The sequence below is a fragment of the Gymnogyps californianus genome, chromosome 2, assembly GCF_018139145.2.
Source record: "Gymnogyps californianus isolate 813 chromosome 2, ASM1813914v2, whole genome shotgun sequence".
In the NCBI taxonomy this organism is placed as follows: Eukaryota; Metazoa; Chordata; class Aves; order Accipitriformes; family Cathartidae; genus Gymnogyps; species Gymnogyps californianus.
In genome coordinates this window covers 28,047,243-28,069,673 of record NC_059472.1, presented here as the reverse complement: position 1 = coordinate 28,069,673, position 22,431 = coordinate 28,047,243, and the positions used below count along the sequence as shown (strand labels likewise).

The following is a 22,431-nucleotide window of genomic DNA, read 5'->3' as shown; positions in this document are numbered from 1 at the left end:
CAGAAATAACACATCCCCCGCCCGCCTCCCGGACGGAAAGGGGGATGCTTCCCCCCTCTCCTCCATCCCCGGCCCCGGGGGATGCCGCCCGGCACGACGCCCCCCAGACGGGGTGGGGGGGATGCTCCATCCCCGGCCCGGGGGATGCCTCCCGGCGCCACGTCCCGGCTCCCCCGAAGGAGGGGGCTGCTGTCCCGGCACAGCTCTCCCGGGGGACCGCCGGGACCGGCACCGCGCTCCCCCGGCTCGCTCCCGGCTTTCTCCTCCCAGCAAGACTCATCGCGGCGGCTCCGCCTTCTCCGACCGGGGAACCCGCGGGAGGCCGTTTTCCGCGGGGAGGGCAAGTCGCTTCTCGGTGGGGCTGAAGGAGGAGCGGGCCGCCGGCGAACTAGAGAGGAGGCGGGCCCGGGAGGTGGGGGGAGAGGCGGGGGAGGAGGGCGAGAGGAGCGGCGCTCCGGTCTCCGCTGCGCCGGGCAGAGAAACGGCGGGGCCGCCCCCGGCGGCGGAGTGCGAGGATGAGCGGCGAGGATGGCGGAGAGCGGGCGGGCTCCATCAGCTACGCCCTTCCTTCCATCCCCTCCAACAAACTCCCGGATTTGCGTTTTATCAGCCGTGGCGCTTACGGTACCGTGTCCGCCGCCCGCCACGCCGACTGGAGGGTCCCGGTGGCCCTCAAATGCCTGCAGGGGCCGCTGCTAGACAGGTAACGGGGGGCGGGGAGGGGGACCACCGGGATGGGGCATCGCGGGGGGGGGGGGGGGGGTGATGGGGGCGGCGCGGCTGCCGGGTGAGGGGGAACCCCCTCACCCGGCAGCCGCGCCGCCCCCATCACCCCCCCCCCCCCCCCAGGGCCGCCCTCCGTGGGGAAGGAGCGAGCTGAACCCGCCTTTACCCTAAATCAAGAAGGGGGTCCCACGCTCCCCCATTGCCCGGGACACTCCGTGAGTACGTCCCGTCGGTGAGTAAAGCGGCCGCGGGTGGTGGAGCCCGGGCTCTGCCGGGCGTGGGTCGAGCTGCGGCGGCGAAGATGCCGGCGTGGGTTTCTCAGGTTGGTGGATCAGAGATCGGGTGTCTTGGTAGGCAGCGCTGTATTAAATCCAAGGGCAAAGGAGATCCCACGAAGAGTGATTCAGCTCGAGCGATGAGAAAGCACGTACCAGCCCCGGAGCTTCCTCTCTTTCGGTTATTGAAAATGGGTGGTTTCAGTCTCAGCATGTGAGACACTAAGCAGGTTGCCTCTTTTGAAGGTTTTTTCTTCTGCAGTGTGCACCTTGGTTCCTCGTCAAGGTGGGATGTGCACAGTTCGGCTTCTTTCTGGGTCTGTTGGTTGCTAACCATTTTGCTGAAGTATCAGCAGGATATTAAAATCCAGTGATTACTATAGATTTGTTTACAGAGAGAGACAGAGAGAATATAAGGAATATATTACTGTATCCACTAGAGATTGCTTCTAGCTCCTAAAGGAAGCTTCTCTGAGACAATGCACAATTTTTTTTTTTTCTCCCCACAGATCTCACAGTACTGAGAGAAGCTAGTTTAAAATAATAGTCTTGTAGGCCCCCACGTACAACTGATATTTTCCATTAGCTCTTCAACCTGTAGCAATTGTGTTCCCCATGTTCCTGGGACCCAAGTGACAGTGTGTTTATTACAGGAGCTGTCACTCCATGTAAAGGGGCAGCAGGTAATAATTTTTCATCCCTCTCTGCCTCATTCACCCCCTATAGTGCCAATTTCTTATCGTATCAGTGCAAATTTGCCTCTTCTTAGGCTGTCTGAAGTCTGCCTGACTGTAAACCTGCCTCTTGTGTCTTATCTAGGTGTCTTCAGTCTTTACTGCCTCAGGTTTCTGTGATCTAGTATTCAGCATTTAGGCAGAATAGCTTCACTCAGAATAACAAGGCTTCTAGTCTTGTGACTCAATATGCTAGAATATAAGATAAGTTGTTTTAAGCTATCTCACCTCTTATTCCCCAGGTGTGTATACACAGGCTTTATCTCTGAAATCTTGCCAGAATGAAATGGAATCTCAGTTATGTTTTTAAGCAGGAATATTGTGATCTCTGATAAGTTTATTGTTGCGGTTTTTTCTTTAATTTAAATGTCTACTTCAATCCCTGCTAATAACAAATACAATGTTTATCCTCTGAAATCAGTTGGGAGAAAACAGCAAATATTATTTTTAGCCTTGCAAGAATTTAGATTAGTGTGACATCTAACCCGTGAAATTATGATGAAAAGGGCAACTGAGGTAATCAAAATAATTCAGCCACCTACCATACATCATGCAAAGCTTGGAAATGCTATCAGAAAACCGAAAGCTATAAGAAATCTGTTATACCTGAGTCTCTGCAGCAAGTGATTTGTCGGTTGTATAGTAGGTAACATAAAATGCCATCCTGTAAATGCTGTCAAGAAAAGGGAAGTGTTCATGGTGCAGTTAATTCCCCAAATAGGAAGCCTGCGCTATGTATCCCAGAAATTGGTGTGTGAGCAGCCAAAGAGCAAAGCCAGTTGGGAAGCTGTCATGGGCTTGTACTATTTTAGGTATTACTCAATGCCCTTCTGGTATGGAGCAGACAAAGGTGAAGTGACTTACAGACACACGAATAGACCTCGATATGTTGCAACTTGTTTCCCAGCTACAGCTGAATCCCATGTAGATGTGCCTCATAGTCTGGGAAAACCCCTAGCTTTCTCAAACCTAGTCTTTTCTGGAGAAAGGGAGGAAGAGAGGGAGTTATGTCTTTTGTCCCATGCTTTTCTTGAAGGCTGCCTTTTTACTTTGATCATTTCCTAGAGTTTCTATAATAGAAGCCTTTTTCCATCACATAGATAAGGACCAACAATTGCCCTTAATTTCACATCCATCTAAATTTGAAGTTTTCCTGTCGTAAAAGCAGCAGGCTTTAGTTCTCCAGGCTTCCTCTTTTCCCCATATACTCTGACAGCCTTTTCTTTGTGAGGGCTGGATCTACATTGATGGGTCCAGACTGACGTGAACTCTTCAGTGTGTGCCCTGAGCTTGATGGACACAAGGCAGCTCTCATCCAGGAGCTGTATAGCCACATTAACACGGCGCTATGCTGAGCAAATTGTGATGGGCATAGCCCTGGCTTGTACGCAGCCATGCCCCAGCACAGCTGTGTTGCTTCTGAATCAGTCTGGCTCACATCCAAAGGATCAGTCTTAGATGTGCTGTAAAAGTCCTGTATTTGGATATCCTAGTCACATACTTGTACCTGTACCAGTCTCCACTGGTATAAAATCTAAATCTTTTTTTCTTAGAATTATCCTTCATGGTCCAAGTATCCTCACTGTTAACAAACCCATTTCTTTCAAGAACATTTGAGATATAAGGCATACCAAATAGTTTATCATTTTTAGGGATAGAAGCATACTCAATCTTAAATAAAACTTGAGCTTCTCGAATCCACATGCTGCAAGGTCTGAATTTGTAAAGTTGTATCAAATTCACATTTATGAGGAGGTTTGATGTAACAGAGAGCATTCACACAGCCAAATTCAGGCGTCCAAACATAATGAGGCTGGTCCCTTCCTGCTTCCTGTGCAACCAGGGAATGTTTTTTCCAGAGGGTGATTCAAAGCAGGGGCTCGATTTGAAGGAACAATTTAGTGAAAACAAATCATAATTGGTTGTTCCTTTTCCTTCAGAAACTGAAGGTGCATTCCTTTAACCCATATTATTTTAGTGCATGTCAATGTCCACTGACATTGTCCACTAAATTGAAATGGTTGGAGAATTGTGAGTATTAAAATCTCCGCTCTGTAGGAGATTAATATTGGGCCTCAGTGAAAACTCAGGGTTTGAAGATGGGCAGTAAAATAGGACAAATGTAGCTGGTTATTACCATTATGGTTACACCGAATGGTGAAAGCTGGAGTTCTGACTGTATCCTTATTTACTGGAAACATGGATGAAATGTGTGATGTAAATAGATTTGTGTGGTAAAACAAAACTGTGGAAGCTATCTTGTATTTACGTTTGCAGATTCCAATTTGTCTTACAGTATCTTGTTATCAAAACAGCGTAGTAGGAAAAAAATGGTGAAAGGTGGTGGTACTGCATATAGGTACATAATTTTTTAAAGAGAATATAGTGAACCCAACATTTGCTTTGAGTTTCCTAGTATTGGTATGGTAATGTTTTTTGTTTGTTTGTTTGTTTTCTTTAAGTGATAGAAACCACCTTCTAAAAGAAGCAGAGATACTACACAAAGCCAGGTTTAGTTACATTCTGCCAATTTTGGGAATTTGCAACGAGCCTGAATTTCTGGGGATAGTAACAGAATACATGACAAATGGGTCTTTAAACCAGCTTTTACATGGGGTAAGTGTACTTACAGTCTTTAAATACAATCCCTGGTTGTTTCAAATAGATTGTGATTTCCATACTTAGGGAAGTAGTATAGTAAAGTGTATTATTAATAATATTTCAAATTAAAGGACAGTCATTATCACTAGTAGTTTTTGGTGCTCAGAGAGACTTTCTGTATCCCAAAAAGACAACCAAACTCAGCAGACTTTAGTTTTATCACACTTTTTCCTTTAATGTTGTGACCTATAACTGGCTTCATGTTAAATTATTATATACAATCACTTTAAAAATCTTTGTTGTTCTCTAATTAGAAGCTGAAATACTTATGCTTACTTCAGCTTGGGTTTCAGAATTATTGCCAATGTAAATATCACACAAAATGAGTAGTTTTTCCTGAATTTGAATCTTTATTAAAAAAATTGAAGATTTTTACTTTAGTTTATAGAAGTCAGATATTGCTAATCTAAACAAGTATGGATATTTCTACCAGATCTTACTCTCAGGAGTAAGTTCTCCTCTGCTGAACTCTCAGCTGCTCCCATTGGCTTGGTCTGAGCATCCAGTGTTGCTACTGTAAAGCTACTGCAGTTGTGTCTCAACAGCACTGCAGTCTCTTCTGTACCTTTAATCAATATATATCTTGTGCCTGAGAGAGCTCAACTGTGTGTTTTTCATAAAAGCATTAGTGTCAATGTAATTTTTAAGATTTCAGTTGAGTTTTACTGCCTTTTTCCTAGTGTATTAATATTTATAAAGGTAGTATTTTGTGCTTTGTTTCACCACAGCTTTTTTTTTTTCCCTAATGTCAGCTGAAGATATGACTCTTGCCTTCCTTTATGTAGTAGTCATAATCTGTGGGTTGCAAGTTTCATACAGGAGTTCATCTGTAAATCATATTTCCATATGAATGAGTAATGTAGTGAATGTCCTACATCATGTATAGCAGTCATGAACTACTACGTGAATACTAGAGAACGAAAACATAACACTGCATGATTAACATTTATATATTTAACAACTAACCAGTCTTAATGCTCAGTTACAATTTTTTAAGGAGTTCATGTAATGTAAGTTTTAAAAGATTACTGCTTGTCCAAGTCACTTTCTTATTATAAATGTCTTTGTGTTGTGCTTTTAGATAAGAACAGAGGATTATATTTTGGTTTTGTGGTTTTATCTTGGCAGAAGGATGTATATCCTGACATTCCCTGGTGCCTGAGATTCCGCATTCTTTATGAAATTGCTTTGGGAGTAAACTATTTGCACAACATGAATCCCCCATTGCTGCACCATGACTTGAAAACCCAGAATATTTTGCTGGATGATGAGTTTCATGTCAAGGTAGAGTTATTTAATTCTAATGTTCTTCAGCATCCAGAATGAGCGAAAGTGTTTTAATTATTGTAGAAGAGGAAGAGTGAGGATGTGGCCACACAGAGGGGATGTAATTGTATGCCAGACATTTTCTTCTATCCTTGCAGACAGAACTTTTTTCTTTTGAAAACTCTGCTTTGCTCAAGTGTGGATTTGATCCATCTGAAAAGACCAGAAAGCCAGAATTCAGGCTGTTTCTGCTATAACAGTAGCTGATACTCAATAGCAGTGACACTCTCGTATGGCAGCCTTCCAAGGGTAGCTACATCTGGCCCTTTCTGAGAAGAAAATAGGAAGTGTTCCTGTCTGAGATGCTCAGACAAATTAGTTCTGGAGGACAGTAGGTCAAATTCAAATGTTAATACCACATTTGATATTTATCATGCAATATGTACATATATGTTCTTTTAGTGTAGTATAAGAACATGTAAAACATAACTGCGAAATCTGAACATGTTGGAAGATGGCTTTTGTGAAGCTCCTTAGAGCAAGTAAACATACACAGAGAAATAACGTTAGTTTAAAACTTTAATTCTGCCTTTTAAAATATCACTGCCATGATGTGAAAAAGAGACTAAAAGTACTTTTGACAAAATGGTTAGGTGCTTCCATGATTGCAGGAGTTGCGGTCTTTTTTGTAAAAGATCCTCTGTTTTTAAAATTGATAGAATATACTATTCAAGTAAATGAGAAATAAGAGATATTTTGCACTTAATTTATACTTGAATGGTGAATGCTTCAGTTGTTACCGTGAGATGAATCTTTTTGTGAGTCCTTTGAGCAAAGATCAAAGATTCAGTGCTGATTTCTTCTTTCTCCATTGCAAAGACATTTTTCTTGGCAGCAAGGCGCCTTACGCAGCTTTGTCTCCGCTCACACCCTCAGCAGATCATACCTCCTCCCACTCAGTTGTGCTGATATTGCCATCTCTTGAGCTTCCTGATAAACCTGATTGGGGAACTGGTCCAAGTAATTTTTTTATCCACTCTTTTTTTAATCCCTAACAGCATTGATGTGGTCTGGTGCTCTGTCTGACCACATCTAAACAGTTGCTTTGCTGGAGCAATTGAAGGGAAGAGGTTAACTCTTGCATACCTGTCCTGCCTCCTGTAAGGAGTCTCTGGAAGACTGTCCGTAGGGTTTTTAAGTGTTTTTTTGGAGTGAAGCAAGATTCTCTAAATTAGGACAGCTGGCAGGAAATGCAAGGAAAGTTATCATGTATGCCAAATAGAAGAAGTATTGCATATGTTTAAAAGTAATAGAGTGCTTCTGGCTGTCCCTGATCTACTGAATGAACGAGATAACGCAACCAGTTACAGTGAGGAAGGCTTGATGAGAGTGAGTTGTAGAGAAAAAAAGGTTATTTTTCACTGTGAATTTTGACTGTATGCTCTCCAGAAAGTTTATTTCTGTTATCTTACTTGCCACAGTGCTCACACAGGCATCTTTGTTGAAAATGTTTTTGCTCTTACACAAAGGCTGGACAAGTGCAGAGCTCGTAGCTGGCTGCTTATCTTTCTCCTTTGTATGCCAGACACTCTGCAGCTCAGCCAGCAAGCTTATTCTGCTGGCTGTTTGTCTCCCTACCTGTAACCTAGTCTGACATCTTGCTCCCTGGCTCATGGATGTCTGGGAATGTAAACTGATGCCAATTCATTCTTTATGTAGATGTACTGTAAACCCTGTAGGAAGAGACAAGGCTCCAGAGCGCACAGTAAAGAAAATATTCAGCAACTTTTTGCAGCACAGAATTTCAGAATATCAAATTTATTAATTCAAGATTAATATTTCATAGTTTTGGGGGTGAGGTGGAGTGCCCTAAAATTTTTCTGTGAGAGCAACTGTCTTGGGATATCTGTAAGCTAAGTGACATAGAGCTATTATGATTTATACTAAATTTGTGCTTTCTTCACAACCAGGGAGCTAGAAGTACTCAGTGATTTCTTGTTTGCTTTTTTTAACCAGAGAATGTGATTTTCTTAATACGGGACAGGCTTCTCTAGCGGATTCCCCAGCCATAGAGTATATGAGTCCTTCCTTAAAAGAACAACAGGATAGGGCAGTGCTATAGGGATAGCATGAGTCATGACCTGGGAATGTTTTCTGAACTGGAGCTGCTGTGTCCTGTTGCTAGGACAACCACATACTTTTTGTGTGTCAGGTTAAGGACTTTCAGTGACCGGTTCTTTCGGGCATATTTCAGGAATTTCTAACAACGGTCAGCAGATAAATCCAGTTTTTCTTCTCAGAACAACTGATTTGTCCTTTCCAGATTGCAGATTTTGGTATGTCAAAATGGCGTGTCATATCCATGTCGCAATCACGAAGTGAAACCTCTTTGCCAGAAGGAGGGACAATTATCTACATGCCACCTGAAGATTACAATCCCAGTCAGAAAACCCGTGCAAGTGTAAAACACGATATCTACAGGTAACTCGTGTTGTTCTCACGTGGGCTTTGCAATCTGAATTCATATTTGATTTGCTGAACTTAGATTTTAACATATTCTCAGCAATTTTATTATTTTCAGTAGTAGCAGTATCATACGTGTATAAGCAAAATGAATTGGGAAAAAAAGAATTGAGTGGTAGCTGGATTTAATGACTTGTTTCTTTAGGAAACAGTGACAAGTGGAATGCTCCAGAAATTAAGCTAGAACTATGGAAACAGACAGAGGAGACTGGTTTCTATGAATGAGTGTACACATACAGACAAAGTAGGGAAGGAAAAAAGCTGTTCACACCATTAACTCGATGCACATACCCTTGTAATTTGTGCAGATCAATTAACATAATTTGCAGAATGGACTCAGGGGAAAGAAGAAAACATATTTTTGGGAAGGGTTTAGGAAAAAACAGGGTAATGGGGTTGAAGTATTTAGAGAGATCTCCTTAAGGAATAACTTACTTTATGAAAGTTCAGGTAGATATGCGTCAGTCAGTTCTGAGTAGTAGAAGTAATAGAATAGGAAGTAGTAGAGTGGTGGTGGCGACCCATATAACAAAATAGCAATTGCTTTTAGGATATTAGAGTTACAATTAGTTAATCTGAAAAGGCTTGGAGAGCTCAAAGATTACTTGAACAATCGTGGAGGAAATTGTCATGTGTAAATGGAGACTGAGGAGGCATGAAAGAGGTATATCACTGTGACAAAGTCCATCTCTGCTGCACTCTACCATCTTTACCTTCAGCTATCTTTGACAGGGTTGTATTTTGGTGATAGATGAATCAGTCTCAGAGGGTCTTACTGACTTCTTTTAATTATCTCTTACCCTTAAGGGGCACACGAAGTTTCTTGACATTTCCTGTCCAAAGAATAGAGATGGTAACATATCTGCTTTCCTCACCCTTTGATGAGAAAATCTGGACTAGGAAGACATTTAAAAGGAATAATGGTATATTATGGGGAAAGAAGTAGCAGTGTGACATCTCCTCTGGCTTCTGATTTTAGAGGATTTGAAAGTGTGGCTGGTGGCTTAATGAGTGAGCGGAGATGAGGAAGACAAATGTTTGTTAGAAAGAAAAAAAAATCTGTGCAGAGGAATAACAACCAAATGGGAGAAAATAAGAGAGAAAATATCAGTAGAAGAGCTTAGAAAACTGATAAATTAGGAAGGAAAGAGATTATTTGAGATGAGAGAAAAGAAACTGAGACAACATTGTAAAGAGGGATGGCAGTTCAAGGCAGGAAGACATGAAGGTAGAGAGACAGTGAAGGAAATGACCACCAGAAAGGTCACACAGGAAGATCTGTGCTCAGGATCAGAAGGAGATGCTATGAAGCAGAAATAAGAAAGGAAAACGTGAATAGTGTAAAGGGGAATCAGCAGGAAGTGGTATGCTGCAGTGTTGTAGAATTGAGAAAATAATCGTTAATTGTAGAGAGATTCCAAACTGAATGAAAGGCTGGATGTCTGATTAATTGACCACAGCAGATACAGCCGAAAGTTGTTGAGATATTGAAGCTAATTTGTGAGGAAGGATCTTTCTTAAAGAAACAAATCGTTTAAACAACAGTCAAGCAACATTAACTTTTACAAAAGAAACAATTTGCCATGCCAAAAAAAATCAGCCTGCATTAATTTCTCAGGAATGCATCAAAAGCAGGCTTTCTAACAGGGAGGACTGCTTTTATTAAAAGTTACTTGAATAATTTTTAACATTGATGAATGTTAAAATGTGAATGGAATAAGTAGTTAGGAAAGCTCAATTTAAATGATTGATTTTAAGCGTCAATTATTTCGTTCTTACTTAATTTTTTTGATTCTTCCTAATTGGTAGCTGTCAGATGATATAATGCTTAGAGGCAGTTAAATGTAACCTGTATGCAAAATTTGGTACTTCTTAGTGATGTAGGAAAATACTGTCTTTGTGTACAGTTATTTGAGTAGTTGAGCAAACATTTATTCTGATAAGTGTAATTCTTCTTTAGCAAAAAAATAATCCTTTGCATAGTTTCATTTTTATTGCTTCAGTGGAAATTGCATTTCAATTTTTTTGAAGTAACATTTTAAAAACTTTTCAATCCATTTTTAAATTGATTTACTAAAAACATAAAGGAGTAGAGGTAAGTTTACAAGGATACGTTTGACATTGGAAATTAGGTTCTTAAGCAGTGAAATATTTTTGCTCTCTCATTTTAGCTTTAGAAGTACTAGAGTTATTCCTCACACCAAATTCCTATTCTTAAATAGGAAAGCCAGATTTGGGTTTTTTACATTATTTTATTTTCTTTTATTTGCTTTAACTGCATTGATTATTTTCATAAATGAATTCAATGCTTCATTTAAATGAAATCATCTAATCTGATTTAAATTACAAAGTTGTTTAAAGTTACCTTTTTTTAATATATCTTGATGACTGACAAGAGTGACTAGTCTACTAAAGGTGGAGCAGGTTTGTATTCACTGACCCACTTCCCATTCATGTTGATGTGAATGGAAAAAAATGTCACCAGTTTGAGTAAGCAGATGTGTGTTCGGTCTCCTAGCTATAGTTCAGAGTGGTCTTCCCGAGAGTCTGTTTTGCAAAGTGAATGCTGTATGTAAGGGACATCTCTCCCTATAGAGAAGATTGCATATGTTGAAAGTATATATGTCTGTGGGGGAAGCTGGAGTGTGCTTCCTGGGTGCAAGAGCGTATCTTACCTGACTCTTCGACCTTGTGTTGGGATAGAGGTGTGGGTGAAAGCCATCCTCTCTGGTGGTACCCTGCTTCCCATGGGAATGTCAGAGCGTGTCGATCCAGATTGGGGAGATGCCACAGTATTGCAGTTAGGACAGAGCAGCTGGGACTCTGGGGCTCACTTTAATTTGCATACTGAGATTTAAACTACATGTACATAATTTACAACATATTAGTAGAGCAGAGCTAATACAGATTTGCAATAGGAGTTTATATGCCATGTACCTTTTCTGTACTTAATATTATTAACTAGTTCTAGTTGAAGTCACTGGTTAAAATTCCTGCTATTTTCATATATTCAGGTCATCGTTGTAGTTAGCCATAGTCAGTCCTGTGTGTGCATGCAGGATCATTTTAGCGAAATGTTTCTAATAAAACATAAAGCTGAGCACATTGTGTTATTAAGTGTTGGTAGTCTAAAATAATGTCTTCTATATTTTTTATACTTTAAACAGTTATGCAATTATTACGTGGGAAGTGATGTCAAGGAAACAGCCATTTGAAGGTAAGGCCATGTCTTCCTTTAATTTATTTTTCCAGCCTTACATAAAGGCTAAACCTGAGACCTGGATACCTGGGGACTTCATTTTAGGGGTTACTTTTTAATGATTCAACTTGTAAGATTGTTGAAGAACACTTTAAGTTACTTTGCAAATTAGACCTTTTTCTGTATTGCTTTTTTTAAATTACAGTGTTGTTTGATAAATTAAAAATACATTTTTTGTAAAAAAAGAAACATAACCTTATTTTGGTGAACTATAAATACTATGTCTGAAAACTAAATTATTCCTCCTATAGTAAGCTATTTATATTGCATATATTTCTAATGACTGCACGATGTCTATTTTGACAGAAGTTATAAACCCCTTGCAGATAATGTATAGTGTGTCACAAGGACAGCGACTAGACTTAAGTGAAGAAAGTTTATCAATGGACATTCCTCATCGAGTGCTTATCATAAGGTTGATAAGAAGTGGATGGGCACAAAACCCAGATGAAAGACCATCGTTCTTAAGTGAGTTTACTTTGCATAACGAGAAAAGATTTTTAAATTGCCAGATTTCTGTTGAACATGGTACTTACAGAGCAAGGTTATAGTCGCAAAAAGGAAGTGGTAAAGAAGTCAAGAGATACATGTGCTCAGTCTTGTTGCATGTGATAAGGTGCTTGTCTGCTTCCACCATGTCTGTAAACAAACTTTTATGAATGGAACTATGTGTGTGCCATAAAACCAAGTTATTAGCTGGAGTCTTTTGCATTTGCCATCTCTAATTTACCTGTAAAAAAGCAGCATGTTTTGTTTAACTACTTGCACTTGGGTTTTTTTGTTTATTGTTGAAGGGAACTTTTTTTTTTTTAAGAAGGGGGGAAAGTGAAGTATAGAATGAGTACTGTGGGATTTATGAGCAAGCTGATAAACACACCAACAAACAATTGCACATCAGATAAGCTATAGTGACTTCATCTTGTGTTTGCATCTCAGTATAAATCTTTTTCACTGAGACTTTATCTTTGACTGTTCCACCTCCCAGACTGAGCAGGAACTGGTTTAACCCACGCACTTAACTTTCTCTTTCCATCTTTCCCTTGTTCAGCTTTTTCTCCATGAGACCAAATATAGATACTTTCAGCCTTTTTTACAGTGGATTGCAGAATTTAGACAATAAGACTGAAGTGCAAGCTTGTAGAGATTAGAGTGGCATAGTGTCAACTGGAAAAGTTTTGTTTTGATTTTTGCAAACGTATGTTTGTTGCACTTAACCGACGTACTTGGTGTATGTTGAGTCCAAATTTATCCCCCATAACAATTTCTCCTTAAAATGCTTAATTTTGTGGTGACTTTTGGTTCTTGTTTCACCATTGTGTAAAGGTAATTCCATCAAAATTGGCAGAAAGTGATTACCTGTTTTCAGCTGTGAAATTTGCTCTTGCAAGTGTTCCTGTGGTCACATGTCAGTGTGGTGAAGCTAACAGTGGTTCCTGCAGCTGCCTTGCTGTGCTTGTTTAATTTGTGTGTGCTTTAAAAACTTCCTTCCTACACCTTTAGAAAACATGATCCTAATTCTGTAGGGAAAGCTGAATCACCTTGGAGAGGCAAAAATGTAGAATAAGAGAGTTACTGAATTTATTCAAATGTAGAACGGTACAAAGAGCTCTGGCTTAAACAATTCTGTATTTTAAGTTTCTCACTGGTTAGGCTGAGGATACAATGACTCAAATCTGAAACACTAGGGTTTTTTAGTTGGTTCTGGTGGGTTTTGTTTTTAGGGTTTGGTTTTTGGTTTGTTTTTTTTTTAATGTTACAAGTAGAGAGGTCCGCAATCTTAATGTTTCATTTGTAGCTTTGGTGAACAGAAGTTTGTTTATTATTCTGAAAACCTTTATAGGCATACTTCCTTTGAGCTGGAAAGTGTTAGAAAGTTGCTGTTCAGATAGATAGCTTAGAAAGAAATGTTCATAACTTCATTCTTTTGCATCAGTTTGGCAGAGGACAAAATGGGGACACATCCAAACACATATAGCATCTTCATGTTCAGTTTACAGTCCAAAATGAATTACATGACCTTTTTTGAGGCATTCTTATTTTTGCATTAAGAACATTTTGAAATGTCAGGTTATTTTGGCATGACTTTGGTTTGTATGATTGTAAATTGTGGATTTTTTTTTTTCCAAGCAAGGAAATATATCTATGTATAATATTTTCTTAATCAAAAAGAATAGACACATCATGATATTTCCTTATGTATTCTTGTTTTCCTGTGTCAGTTAACCAAAACAAAGTAGCAATCAAAGTCTATGGTCACACTGAAGGGATAATTACCTGGGATATGTACTAAAGTGTGAGCTAACTTGGGTTCTGTTATTAGTGCCATGTCTGTAGTAAGATGGCTTTTGAAGAAAACATGCATTGCTTTTTCCCCTACTTTACTATCATAAAAAGAAAGAGGAAGTTGCAAAACTGTTGCAAAATTAAAGGAAGTAAAGCCCACTGATTGGGAAATTTTGCAATTACCATGGCACAGGGGGAGGAAAAACCAAAACACCCAAACCTCCTTTTTGTTAAATAAACTTTAAATAGAAAAGCTCCGTTAACCTGTCTGTTCCCCTTATAAAGAAGGGATAAAGACTACTTATCACCGTGTTTCTGCATGTACTTGGAATGTGTACCTACAATTTAATTACAATCAACAAAAATTAACAGTGCTAGTATTTCAGTGTGGAAAATGGAGTGCCAAACCTGTAAAACTCTGTTTTAGCTGATGCAAGAAAACAAGAATCCCAGTATTGAATGTATGTCTTGAAGATGCTAGTGGAAAAAAGTTAATATGGGAGAACTGCGGTAAAATTATAGTAAAAAATAAAAATATGTTAATAAGGATGCAGTGTGACGGATTGCTAGTACAGTAAATGGGTTTTGCCAAATGGGTGGAGTCCATAGAAACGCAGTAGAATTGTGATACGCCATCATCCTTTCCTCAGGTTTTGTTGTACTTGAGCACAGTTTCAGAGGCATTTTTATAACACAGTCATCTCAAAATTTGAAATACTTAGTTTTGTAAACCTTTCAGCATCGGAAAGCAAGGGAGCATAGCACAGGTTGTTACTTGCTTATCAGATTGTCGTGTGTCTCCCTATGTGAGCAGATGATTTTAGCTCCTCTGACTTGCTGCCTTTGGTGAGCATGAGGACACTATCCTTTGGATTCACTGGATGTGATAGGTCAGTGCCTTGACTATCACCATCTTCTCTGGCCCTGCCGCACAGCATCTGTTCTGGGTTTTGCTGTGGTGGGGGGTTGTTTGTTTATTTTTCTCATACAAATCTCTAACACCTCTGCTGGAGTGGGAAGACAGAGGCGCACTCTGAGGTCTTGTGCTGTTTGGTCCCATTTAGCAAACCAGGCTTGTTGGGTCTATCTTGAAATATAGCAAACCCACCGATCTATCCATTCCAGGAATGCAAGACTTGCGGTCGGGCACACTCCTGGATCTCTTTTGATGCAGAGTGCTGAGGTGGCCAGATCAGGACAGGGTTTGCTTTGGTGATGTGAAACTGTTGCATTTGTAACAGGTGAAAGCAAGAAACTTCTGTTTAGCAGCGTAAGTAGTTTAATATATATCAATAGGCAAATTACTTTTGTAAATGTAAGAAAGTCGCTTTAGCAAAATGAAAATTTAATGTCCACCTTAAATCCTTCAGCAAAGTACTCTTTCTTTGTTTAGCATGCTTAATAGACCTTGAGCCAGTCCTGAGAACATTTGATGAAATAGCGATGCTGGAAGCAGTAATTCTGTTAAAGAGATCAAAGGTAAGTAAGTGGCTTTTGTTACAGTCATGAGTTGGTCAAATATGTTGGTAACTTTTGCTTGCTAAAAGAAATGTAACCTCCTTTGTCATTTATCTAATCTTGTATCTGGCTGAAGCATGTGTATCTGGCTGAAGCATGTGTTTGTACAGAGCTGTCATCTTGTCTTATAGCAGAAATTTAATACAGGTAAATATGTCTCTTCCAGTCACTATATGAATCACGATGTATTTACAAGAGTAGAAAGAAAGCAGATGTGGAGCAGATATCTCTAAATATACCTCTGAATCCCCAAGAGGTAATTTTTTTTACATATTGCATTTGGTATGTTGGCATCATTAAAGATCCCGAGAGCTTTAAAGGGGGGTTAACTTAGTAAGAGGGAATTGTTCTGCAGTTTACTTTCCTATGCAGTCAGAAAAGGCGTAAAATGCGTTAGTTGAGGTGGGGTGTAACAAAAGCATAGCCACATAGGTGAAGATAGTAAAGGGTGGGTAAGCAGAAATAAGAAGGGCACATTTGGTATATCCTCTAAGTGTGGGAAAGCCAGTCCCTCAAGGAGGAATGCAGCACACAATGTCTGCAACTTGTAAGAGACTGTCTTCTGCTCCCTTACACCTCTACGGAGCTTGCTTATATAGGGCCATATAGATTTGCTTTTACATTTTGACTCTTAATGCTGCTTCTTTTGATTCTTACTAATAATTAAACTTCTATACAAAATTGCTGTCAGCTTTGGAAAAACACAAGTATTAGGATTACATAGATTTCTTCTGTTTTACTGTATTTTAATTGTGCTATCTATTGAGCATTTAGATATAGTAGAGAAAAGACAGTGATGGGAAAGTACTCTGTAAATCATTGCAACTTTGTATTTATTTAATGTGCATTTTCGTTATACAACTGGAATCATTTCAGGAAACATATTCTGGCTCCATACAATGTGATGCACTTCCCCTTCGGAGCATCTCTCCAGATATATCAAGACTCAAGTCTGTTCCCAAGTGTAATATCCTCTCATCAGGTAGAGATACTAATGACTTCACATAAATTTAAGTTGCCCTCGCAGCTTTACACTCCCACTGTATCATTGCATTTGTATAGTACATAGTTGGATCTCCGTTTATGTCAGAAAAGAGAGGTGTTTTGTAAGCCTCGTGCTCTGGGTAAAAAAATAGAGTATTTTAGCTCTGATTTTCTGTTCCTGTCACTTGAGAAATCCCCACAGCTCACAGCTTCAGTTTTCCTATTCAGGGTTGTGAGTGCAGAGATAGCATTTACTTGTCCCTTCAGACTCTTGGCAGTTTAGTTAATCATTTGTGAACTACTTCTAAAGATAAAAATGCTAAACACTTTGAGGCACTCCTAAAGCTGAGTAAACTGAAAGTTTCTAATGCAGCCCAACCTCTCAATCATTTTTGATTCAATAAATAAAATGGCTTTAATAAATAGAATGCCTTGCAAAAGTATCTGCACAGATCTTTTGTAGCTGTCACCTTTTCTGAATAAAAGTTTGCTAAATTCCCAGACAAAACTCAATTTTGAGGTTTTGCTGACATCAGAAGCCAGAAAAATGCAATGGGACCCAGGTAAAATAGCAATACATTGTGAAACTAAAACTGCACTTGAGTTTCTTCTCTTGAAAGAATGCAAACATATATTTCAAAAGAATGGATCATCCTTTGGCTTTGCAGGGACCAGTGGTGTGAAAGTAGACAAGACGATTGACTTCACTGCTATAAAGTAGGGCATCAAAAAGTGTGCTGAGGTGCTGCAAAACTGGAGATATTCTGGTAGAGGTAGGAGGGCACAGGCTGTTTCTTTTCCAGCTCCTGTTTGAACACATCCACAATTCTGGGCTTGTACTCAATGTACTAGAAAGATATAAATACAGCAGGAATTCCAGGGAAAACAAATTACAGGAAGCTTAAGGAATTTGAGTTATAGGGGAAAATGGCAGAAAGCAAATGTAGTGTAGTTTGGCTGTACCTCTACCCAAGCATGTATCTATACACATAGCATAAAAATCTTAAGGATGAAGAATAACTTGTGGTGATGAAGCTTAATAGGAATGTTGTGATGAATTTTAGAAAATGGAATATTAGATTGAATATGAGCATGGACTGTAAGTGTAATCAGATAAGATAATGATAAAAGTCAGCCCTTCTTGCTGCTGGTTCCTGTTAAAAATTGTCATATCTGCCTGTGGAGGTCATTGATGAGATTGTGGTGGTACTATTAATCTGATTGATCAGTTGGTGGTCCTTTACAGAGTCACTGCTTAGACTTTGTTGCATGTATGTACAGATACTGTAAATCCTGTGAAAATAGTGTCTACAAAACTGTACTACAGCAGAAGTGTTTGTTATTACTTTGCTAATATCTGCATCAGGTAGTTTTATAATGGAAAGCAAGACTGACATTCTTCTTACTTTGTCTAAATTAGATGCAATTGTTTCATGTGACAATCTGTTCCCAGGTAGCTGTTGGCAAGAGATGAGTTTGGCATGGCACCAAGGCAGAAGTTAATGACTATAGATTTTAGTTGAGTTGTTTTTTCCAGCAATACAATTAGAAGATTTTCTCAGAAACTTGCTCCTTCAGAGTTAGGAACTGTCTTCTAACTTTCAGTCTCTTTAATTTTTCTTCCCTAGCCAGCTTATACACACACTTGTTCATGAGCATTGCTTTAAGCTTAAATAGCTCTTTTCCCTCTTTTCCCATTTTATTTCTGACATAGAAAGTAATCCTTTAATACACTTTGTTTTGCTAGACAAGCAGGATACATTCTTTTGAAGTCCATTTGTAAAATAAGCTTCTTCATTCTCCTGGTATCCTACTAGTCCTCATTCTCCTGGTATCCTACTAGTCCTCCCTGTGCATGTTCTAACTTAAGTCATTGAAGTAAGGCTACCAGACATCTGTACGTAGTATTAAAAAAGAAGTGTGACAAGTGTTTTCTTCCTGAAATAAGAATTTTACTTAATATACCTTAGAATTTTATTTTTCCTTTCTCACAAGATCCTTCGTTATAGAATAATCTACCTAGGGGTTTTTTTTTCCTCATGTCAATTCCAAATCAATAACCCCAGCTTGAAGCAGAAAGTCTAGATCTCATGTTTTGTGCTACTGAATTCCCACTTTTATTACTCCAGGTCAGCTCTATTACTTCTAGGTCAGCTAGGTTATTTCTGAGTAACCTGAGTCAACCCGTTCTTTCTGAATAACACCTGCAAATTTCATCAACATGTTTCTATTTTGTATGCTATGGTCACTAGTGAAGTTCATTCTCCCATACTAGTACAATCCCAGTAGTTTTGTCTCTAATGCTATTAAATATCTGTGTGTGCCTAGAGATCTATAACAATCTATCCCAGCAGAGCTGTTTAAAATCCTTTTCTAAAACGATCTTTCACTCACACCAGTTATCTCCTAATCCTTTCTCATTCATGCATTAGGTAACATCTGCTACTTCACACTATATAGCTCTGCCCAGCTTACTTTCTCTCTCTTTAATGAAATGAAATGCTAGTTACTATGAGTTCTGGTCCACCATTTTTTAAATAATGAGAGTGTCATTTCTTTCACATTTTCCTATTCCTGCTCCTTGTATTTATAGCCATGTTCTTCCACAGGTCAACACTCTGATCTAGGAATACACCTTCAAATACCCCCATTGGATGGGTATCTATAAATCCTGAGCTGTCTAGGGAGCTACCTGTTCTTATTGTGTCTTTAGATGTTCATCTGAATTCTTACACCTGCATCTCTGGTTCTTAGTTAACATCTCTGAAGCTCTTTATCAAGTGACACTCTGAAAGTCTGTAATGAAATCTGTATACAGAATTAGGCATATGCCCTGTAACTGGTTTCTCATCAGCTATTTGTCGTCTCTTCTTTGAGTCATTCCTACTGCTGCTTTCATATCCATCATCTTTTTCTGCCATGAAAAATCCTAAAAATAGAAACTATTAAGCTTTCCACCTGATAAACCCCCTTTTTTTCCCCTTTCTTTGCAAACGTTTACATGAAGCTTTCTTGAAGTCATATGCTGTTTTGACAGTCTACCAAAGCTTCCATTGGCTTCCCACCGAATGTCACCGTTGGTCTTCATGTTCTTTCCCTCCACCTGAAACTTTCTTTCAATCTTTCCACCTTTGTTACGCTGCCAAACTTCATCAAAATAAATTAGTCGGCTTTCATGCTGACTCCTAGCTACCCCTCCAAACACTTGAAGGAGTTATTTTGTTCTTCCAGTCCCTACAAAAATTTTCTGTTGAACAGAGCTTTTTTTTAAAGTTCACATCTACTGGATTTATTCTCTTAATGTTCTTTTAAAATAAAACAAGAGCCCCAAACCCATGGTCAAGCCCTGATAAAAGATAAGGGACATAAAGGTACTCTGAACCTGAGTGTAAGGAATAATGTATTTGAAGTGAATTTAGGTTGTTTATGACTTGTTTTATGGAATTACTCTAAATAGTCTCTGATGGCTGCATTTTATTTGAACATAGGAGTAATACATCTCACTCCCCCCCCCCCTTTTTTTTTTTAAGATGGAAATTCTGGGGGTCTACACTCTCTCAGCAGTCAGAGCACAGATGAAAATATCTCTGTAACTCAGAGTGCCAAGCTTCTTGTGCATCCATACAGTTATGCTCCCTCATCTGACAAGAGTATTTCAGACGCCTCAAATTCTGCATCATGTATGCTGCGGTCATCACCAATTCCTTCAGGTACAGCAAACACTGATTTAATTCCAAGACCCACAATAAGTGTCCTAATATCAAATATATATGTGTATGAAATGGAAACTGGAACTGTTGTTCATCTGTAAAATGAAAACAAAGCATTCTACAAATTAAGAATGCAAGTAATTCTGCCCTTGTAGCCTTATATGTTACAAAGTAAGTAAAACCAATGTAAAATGTAACCTAGTACACGTACCTGTAGCTCCTAGCTTTTTTCTCTCCATTTAGGCAAACTTAATTCCTGCTGCCTTGGGTCTTCTTTATCCCATTCCCTTTGCTCATATTATTTCTCCTTTCTTCTACTGCTGTAGCAGTGCTGGAGTTCAGCAGAACAGGAATAAAAGTTAGCTGGAATTTTAACTTATCTTGTTGCCTGTCACTTCTCTCCACTTTTTAGGCTTGGCAGTCTTCCTGTTAGTAATGGTGGGGCAAAAAGAAGCAGCAGCTGTGTCACCATCTCACCTTTCATGATCTTCTGTGTTAGCTGAGAGCCTGCTGCATGATATTCCTATGCATCAAATAACTGTTAAAAGTGTGCTTCCAAAAAAATAACAAAAAGAAACTTTAATGCATGATGAATTATTCAGAGAGATTTTTTTTTATGGGCCACACAATAACATGCAACTTGATAAAGATCTACCGCATCATCCCTGTTCTGGAAATATGAGAATCTGCACCTTTTCACTGTGTGAATCCTCAGCTTGAGAAAAATACACAGGAAACTACAGGGATGTTTTAAGTAACGTCAATAAAAATCCCACTGCAAAGTGAAGTTACCACCTCTCTCTTTTCAGTACCAGGTCGGGTTGAACACCGGAATAGGTTGCCCACAGAGGCTGTAGAAGTCCCATCACTTGGAGATGCTCAAAATTCAGCTGGACAAGGCCCTGAGCAACCTTAGTTATCCTTGAAGTTGGCCCAGCTTTGAGCAGGCCATTAGACCAGATGTGACCTCCTTAAGGGTTCCTTCCAACCTAAATTATTCTGTGATTCAGATAAAATAAATAGTCTAATCACCAAATTTGACAAATTGAAACATTTTAAATGTGGAATACAACAGTGAAATATTAAAAGCATGTTTAGTAGTCTAGTGTATTTCTAACCAAAAACAAGTTTTAAACAGCTCTTTCTCACCTTGTTCTTTGTTCTATGGCACTACAGACAGTTACAATACTAATTTTTTTTTTTTCATCCTCTCCAATCTCAGATTTTGTTTTGGAAACCATACAACAGAATGTAGCTCATCAATGGATCCAAAGTAAAAGAGAAGAAATTATTGATCAGATGACTGAAGCATGTTTGAATCAGTCACTGGATGCTCTTCTATCAAGATTTTTACTCATGAAAGAAGACTATGAACTTATAAGCACGAAACCTACAAGGACATCCAAAGTCCGACAACTGCTTGATACCTCAGATAGCCAAGGAGAGGAATTTGCCAGAATTATAATACAAAAGTTGAAAGATAACAAACAGCTAGGACTTCAACCTTATCCAGACATTGTACCTAATTCTCTAAGACTGCATCTTTAAATTTATTCTTTCTATATGAAACCATGTGAATATTTCTTACAACACAGTTCTTGTTTCTATATATAGTAGTTTTATATATGTACTGCTTTGTCTTTACTATGCCTTTGTAGAGTCTCAGAAATGACACTGAGTTCATCTAGACTGCATTTGGTGAGTTACCAATTAATCAGTTGGAGTGCAGTCATAAAGCCAAACACTTGACACTTGTTGACTCGATTCATAAAAGTATTTTGTTTATACATGACAAAGAAAAACCATTAAATGTTCCCTGTTTTGCATATTTTCTGTATCCTTTCCTTTCACCTTACAGGATTGAGACAACCCATCTCAACTTGGAGTATTGGTTTTTCTCCCTCCATCTGGTCTTTCCCATAAAGGAGGAAAAAAATCTAGGTGATCTACTTTGGGGCTTGTGTGCTGTGTGTATAATAAATTTTCTTCTTTCAGCCATACTGGTTACTTCTCCTGAGATACCGGAGCAGAGCGGTAGGTGGGAGGAAGTTTACATTGCATTTTTACAGGATATTTTATTATGTTTTTTGTTGTTTTCCCATTTTGTTGCCAGGGCAAGCGCTTCAGACCACTGCATAAGAAGGTCAGTCCAAAAAGGAGCCCGAGGGTAAGAAGGACGTTGTGCTGTTCATCTTTGTTCTGCTAAGAACTGATACGTTAGAAAGGGTGCAGTTATAGCCTTTTACATTATTTGGTTACACCCACTTAAACTCCTCTTGAAATCGTAGTATAATGAGATCCACATACAGCTTATCCAAGGGAACCCTCAGTTAATATCTCTTTTACATTTCCTTAGTTAATGCCTCCCTTACCTTTGTCATCTGCCATAAATACTTCTCATCTCATGTTGCTGGATCAAACTTTTAATTCAATTTTATTTTTAGTATTTTTAGAAGATGAACAGTAGTCTGGGTCTGCACAAAGATCAAGCA

General features: G+C 39.1%; 1 protein-coding gene across 1 annotated transcript; it reads left to right on the top strand.

Annotated features, from left to right (window-relative positions):
• Positions 1-515: 515 nt before the first annotated feature.
• Positions 516-21,767, top strand: RIPK2 (receptor interacting serine/threonine kinase 2). The gene is made up of 11 exons (XM_050892008.1): positions 516-703; positions 4,198-4,351; positions 5,525-5,680; positions 7,986-8,143; positions 11,353-11,402; positions 11,751-11,912; positions 15,121-15,206; positions 15,412-15,501; positions 16,122-16,227; positions 19,760-19,939; positions 21,162-21,767. Exons 1-11 carry the CDS (start codon positions 516-518, stop codon positions 21,485-21,487), a joined length of 1,656 nt encoding a protein of 551 aa, XP_050747965.1. The 3' UTR covers positions 21,488-21,767.
• The last annotated feature ends 664 nt before the right edge of the window (positions 21,768-22,431 follow it).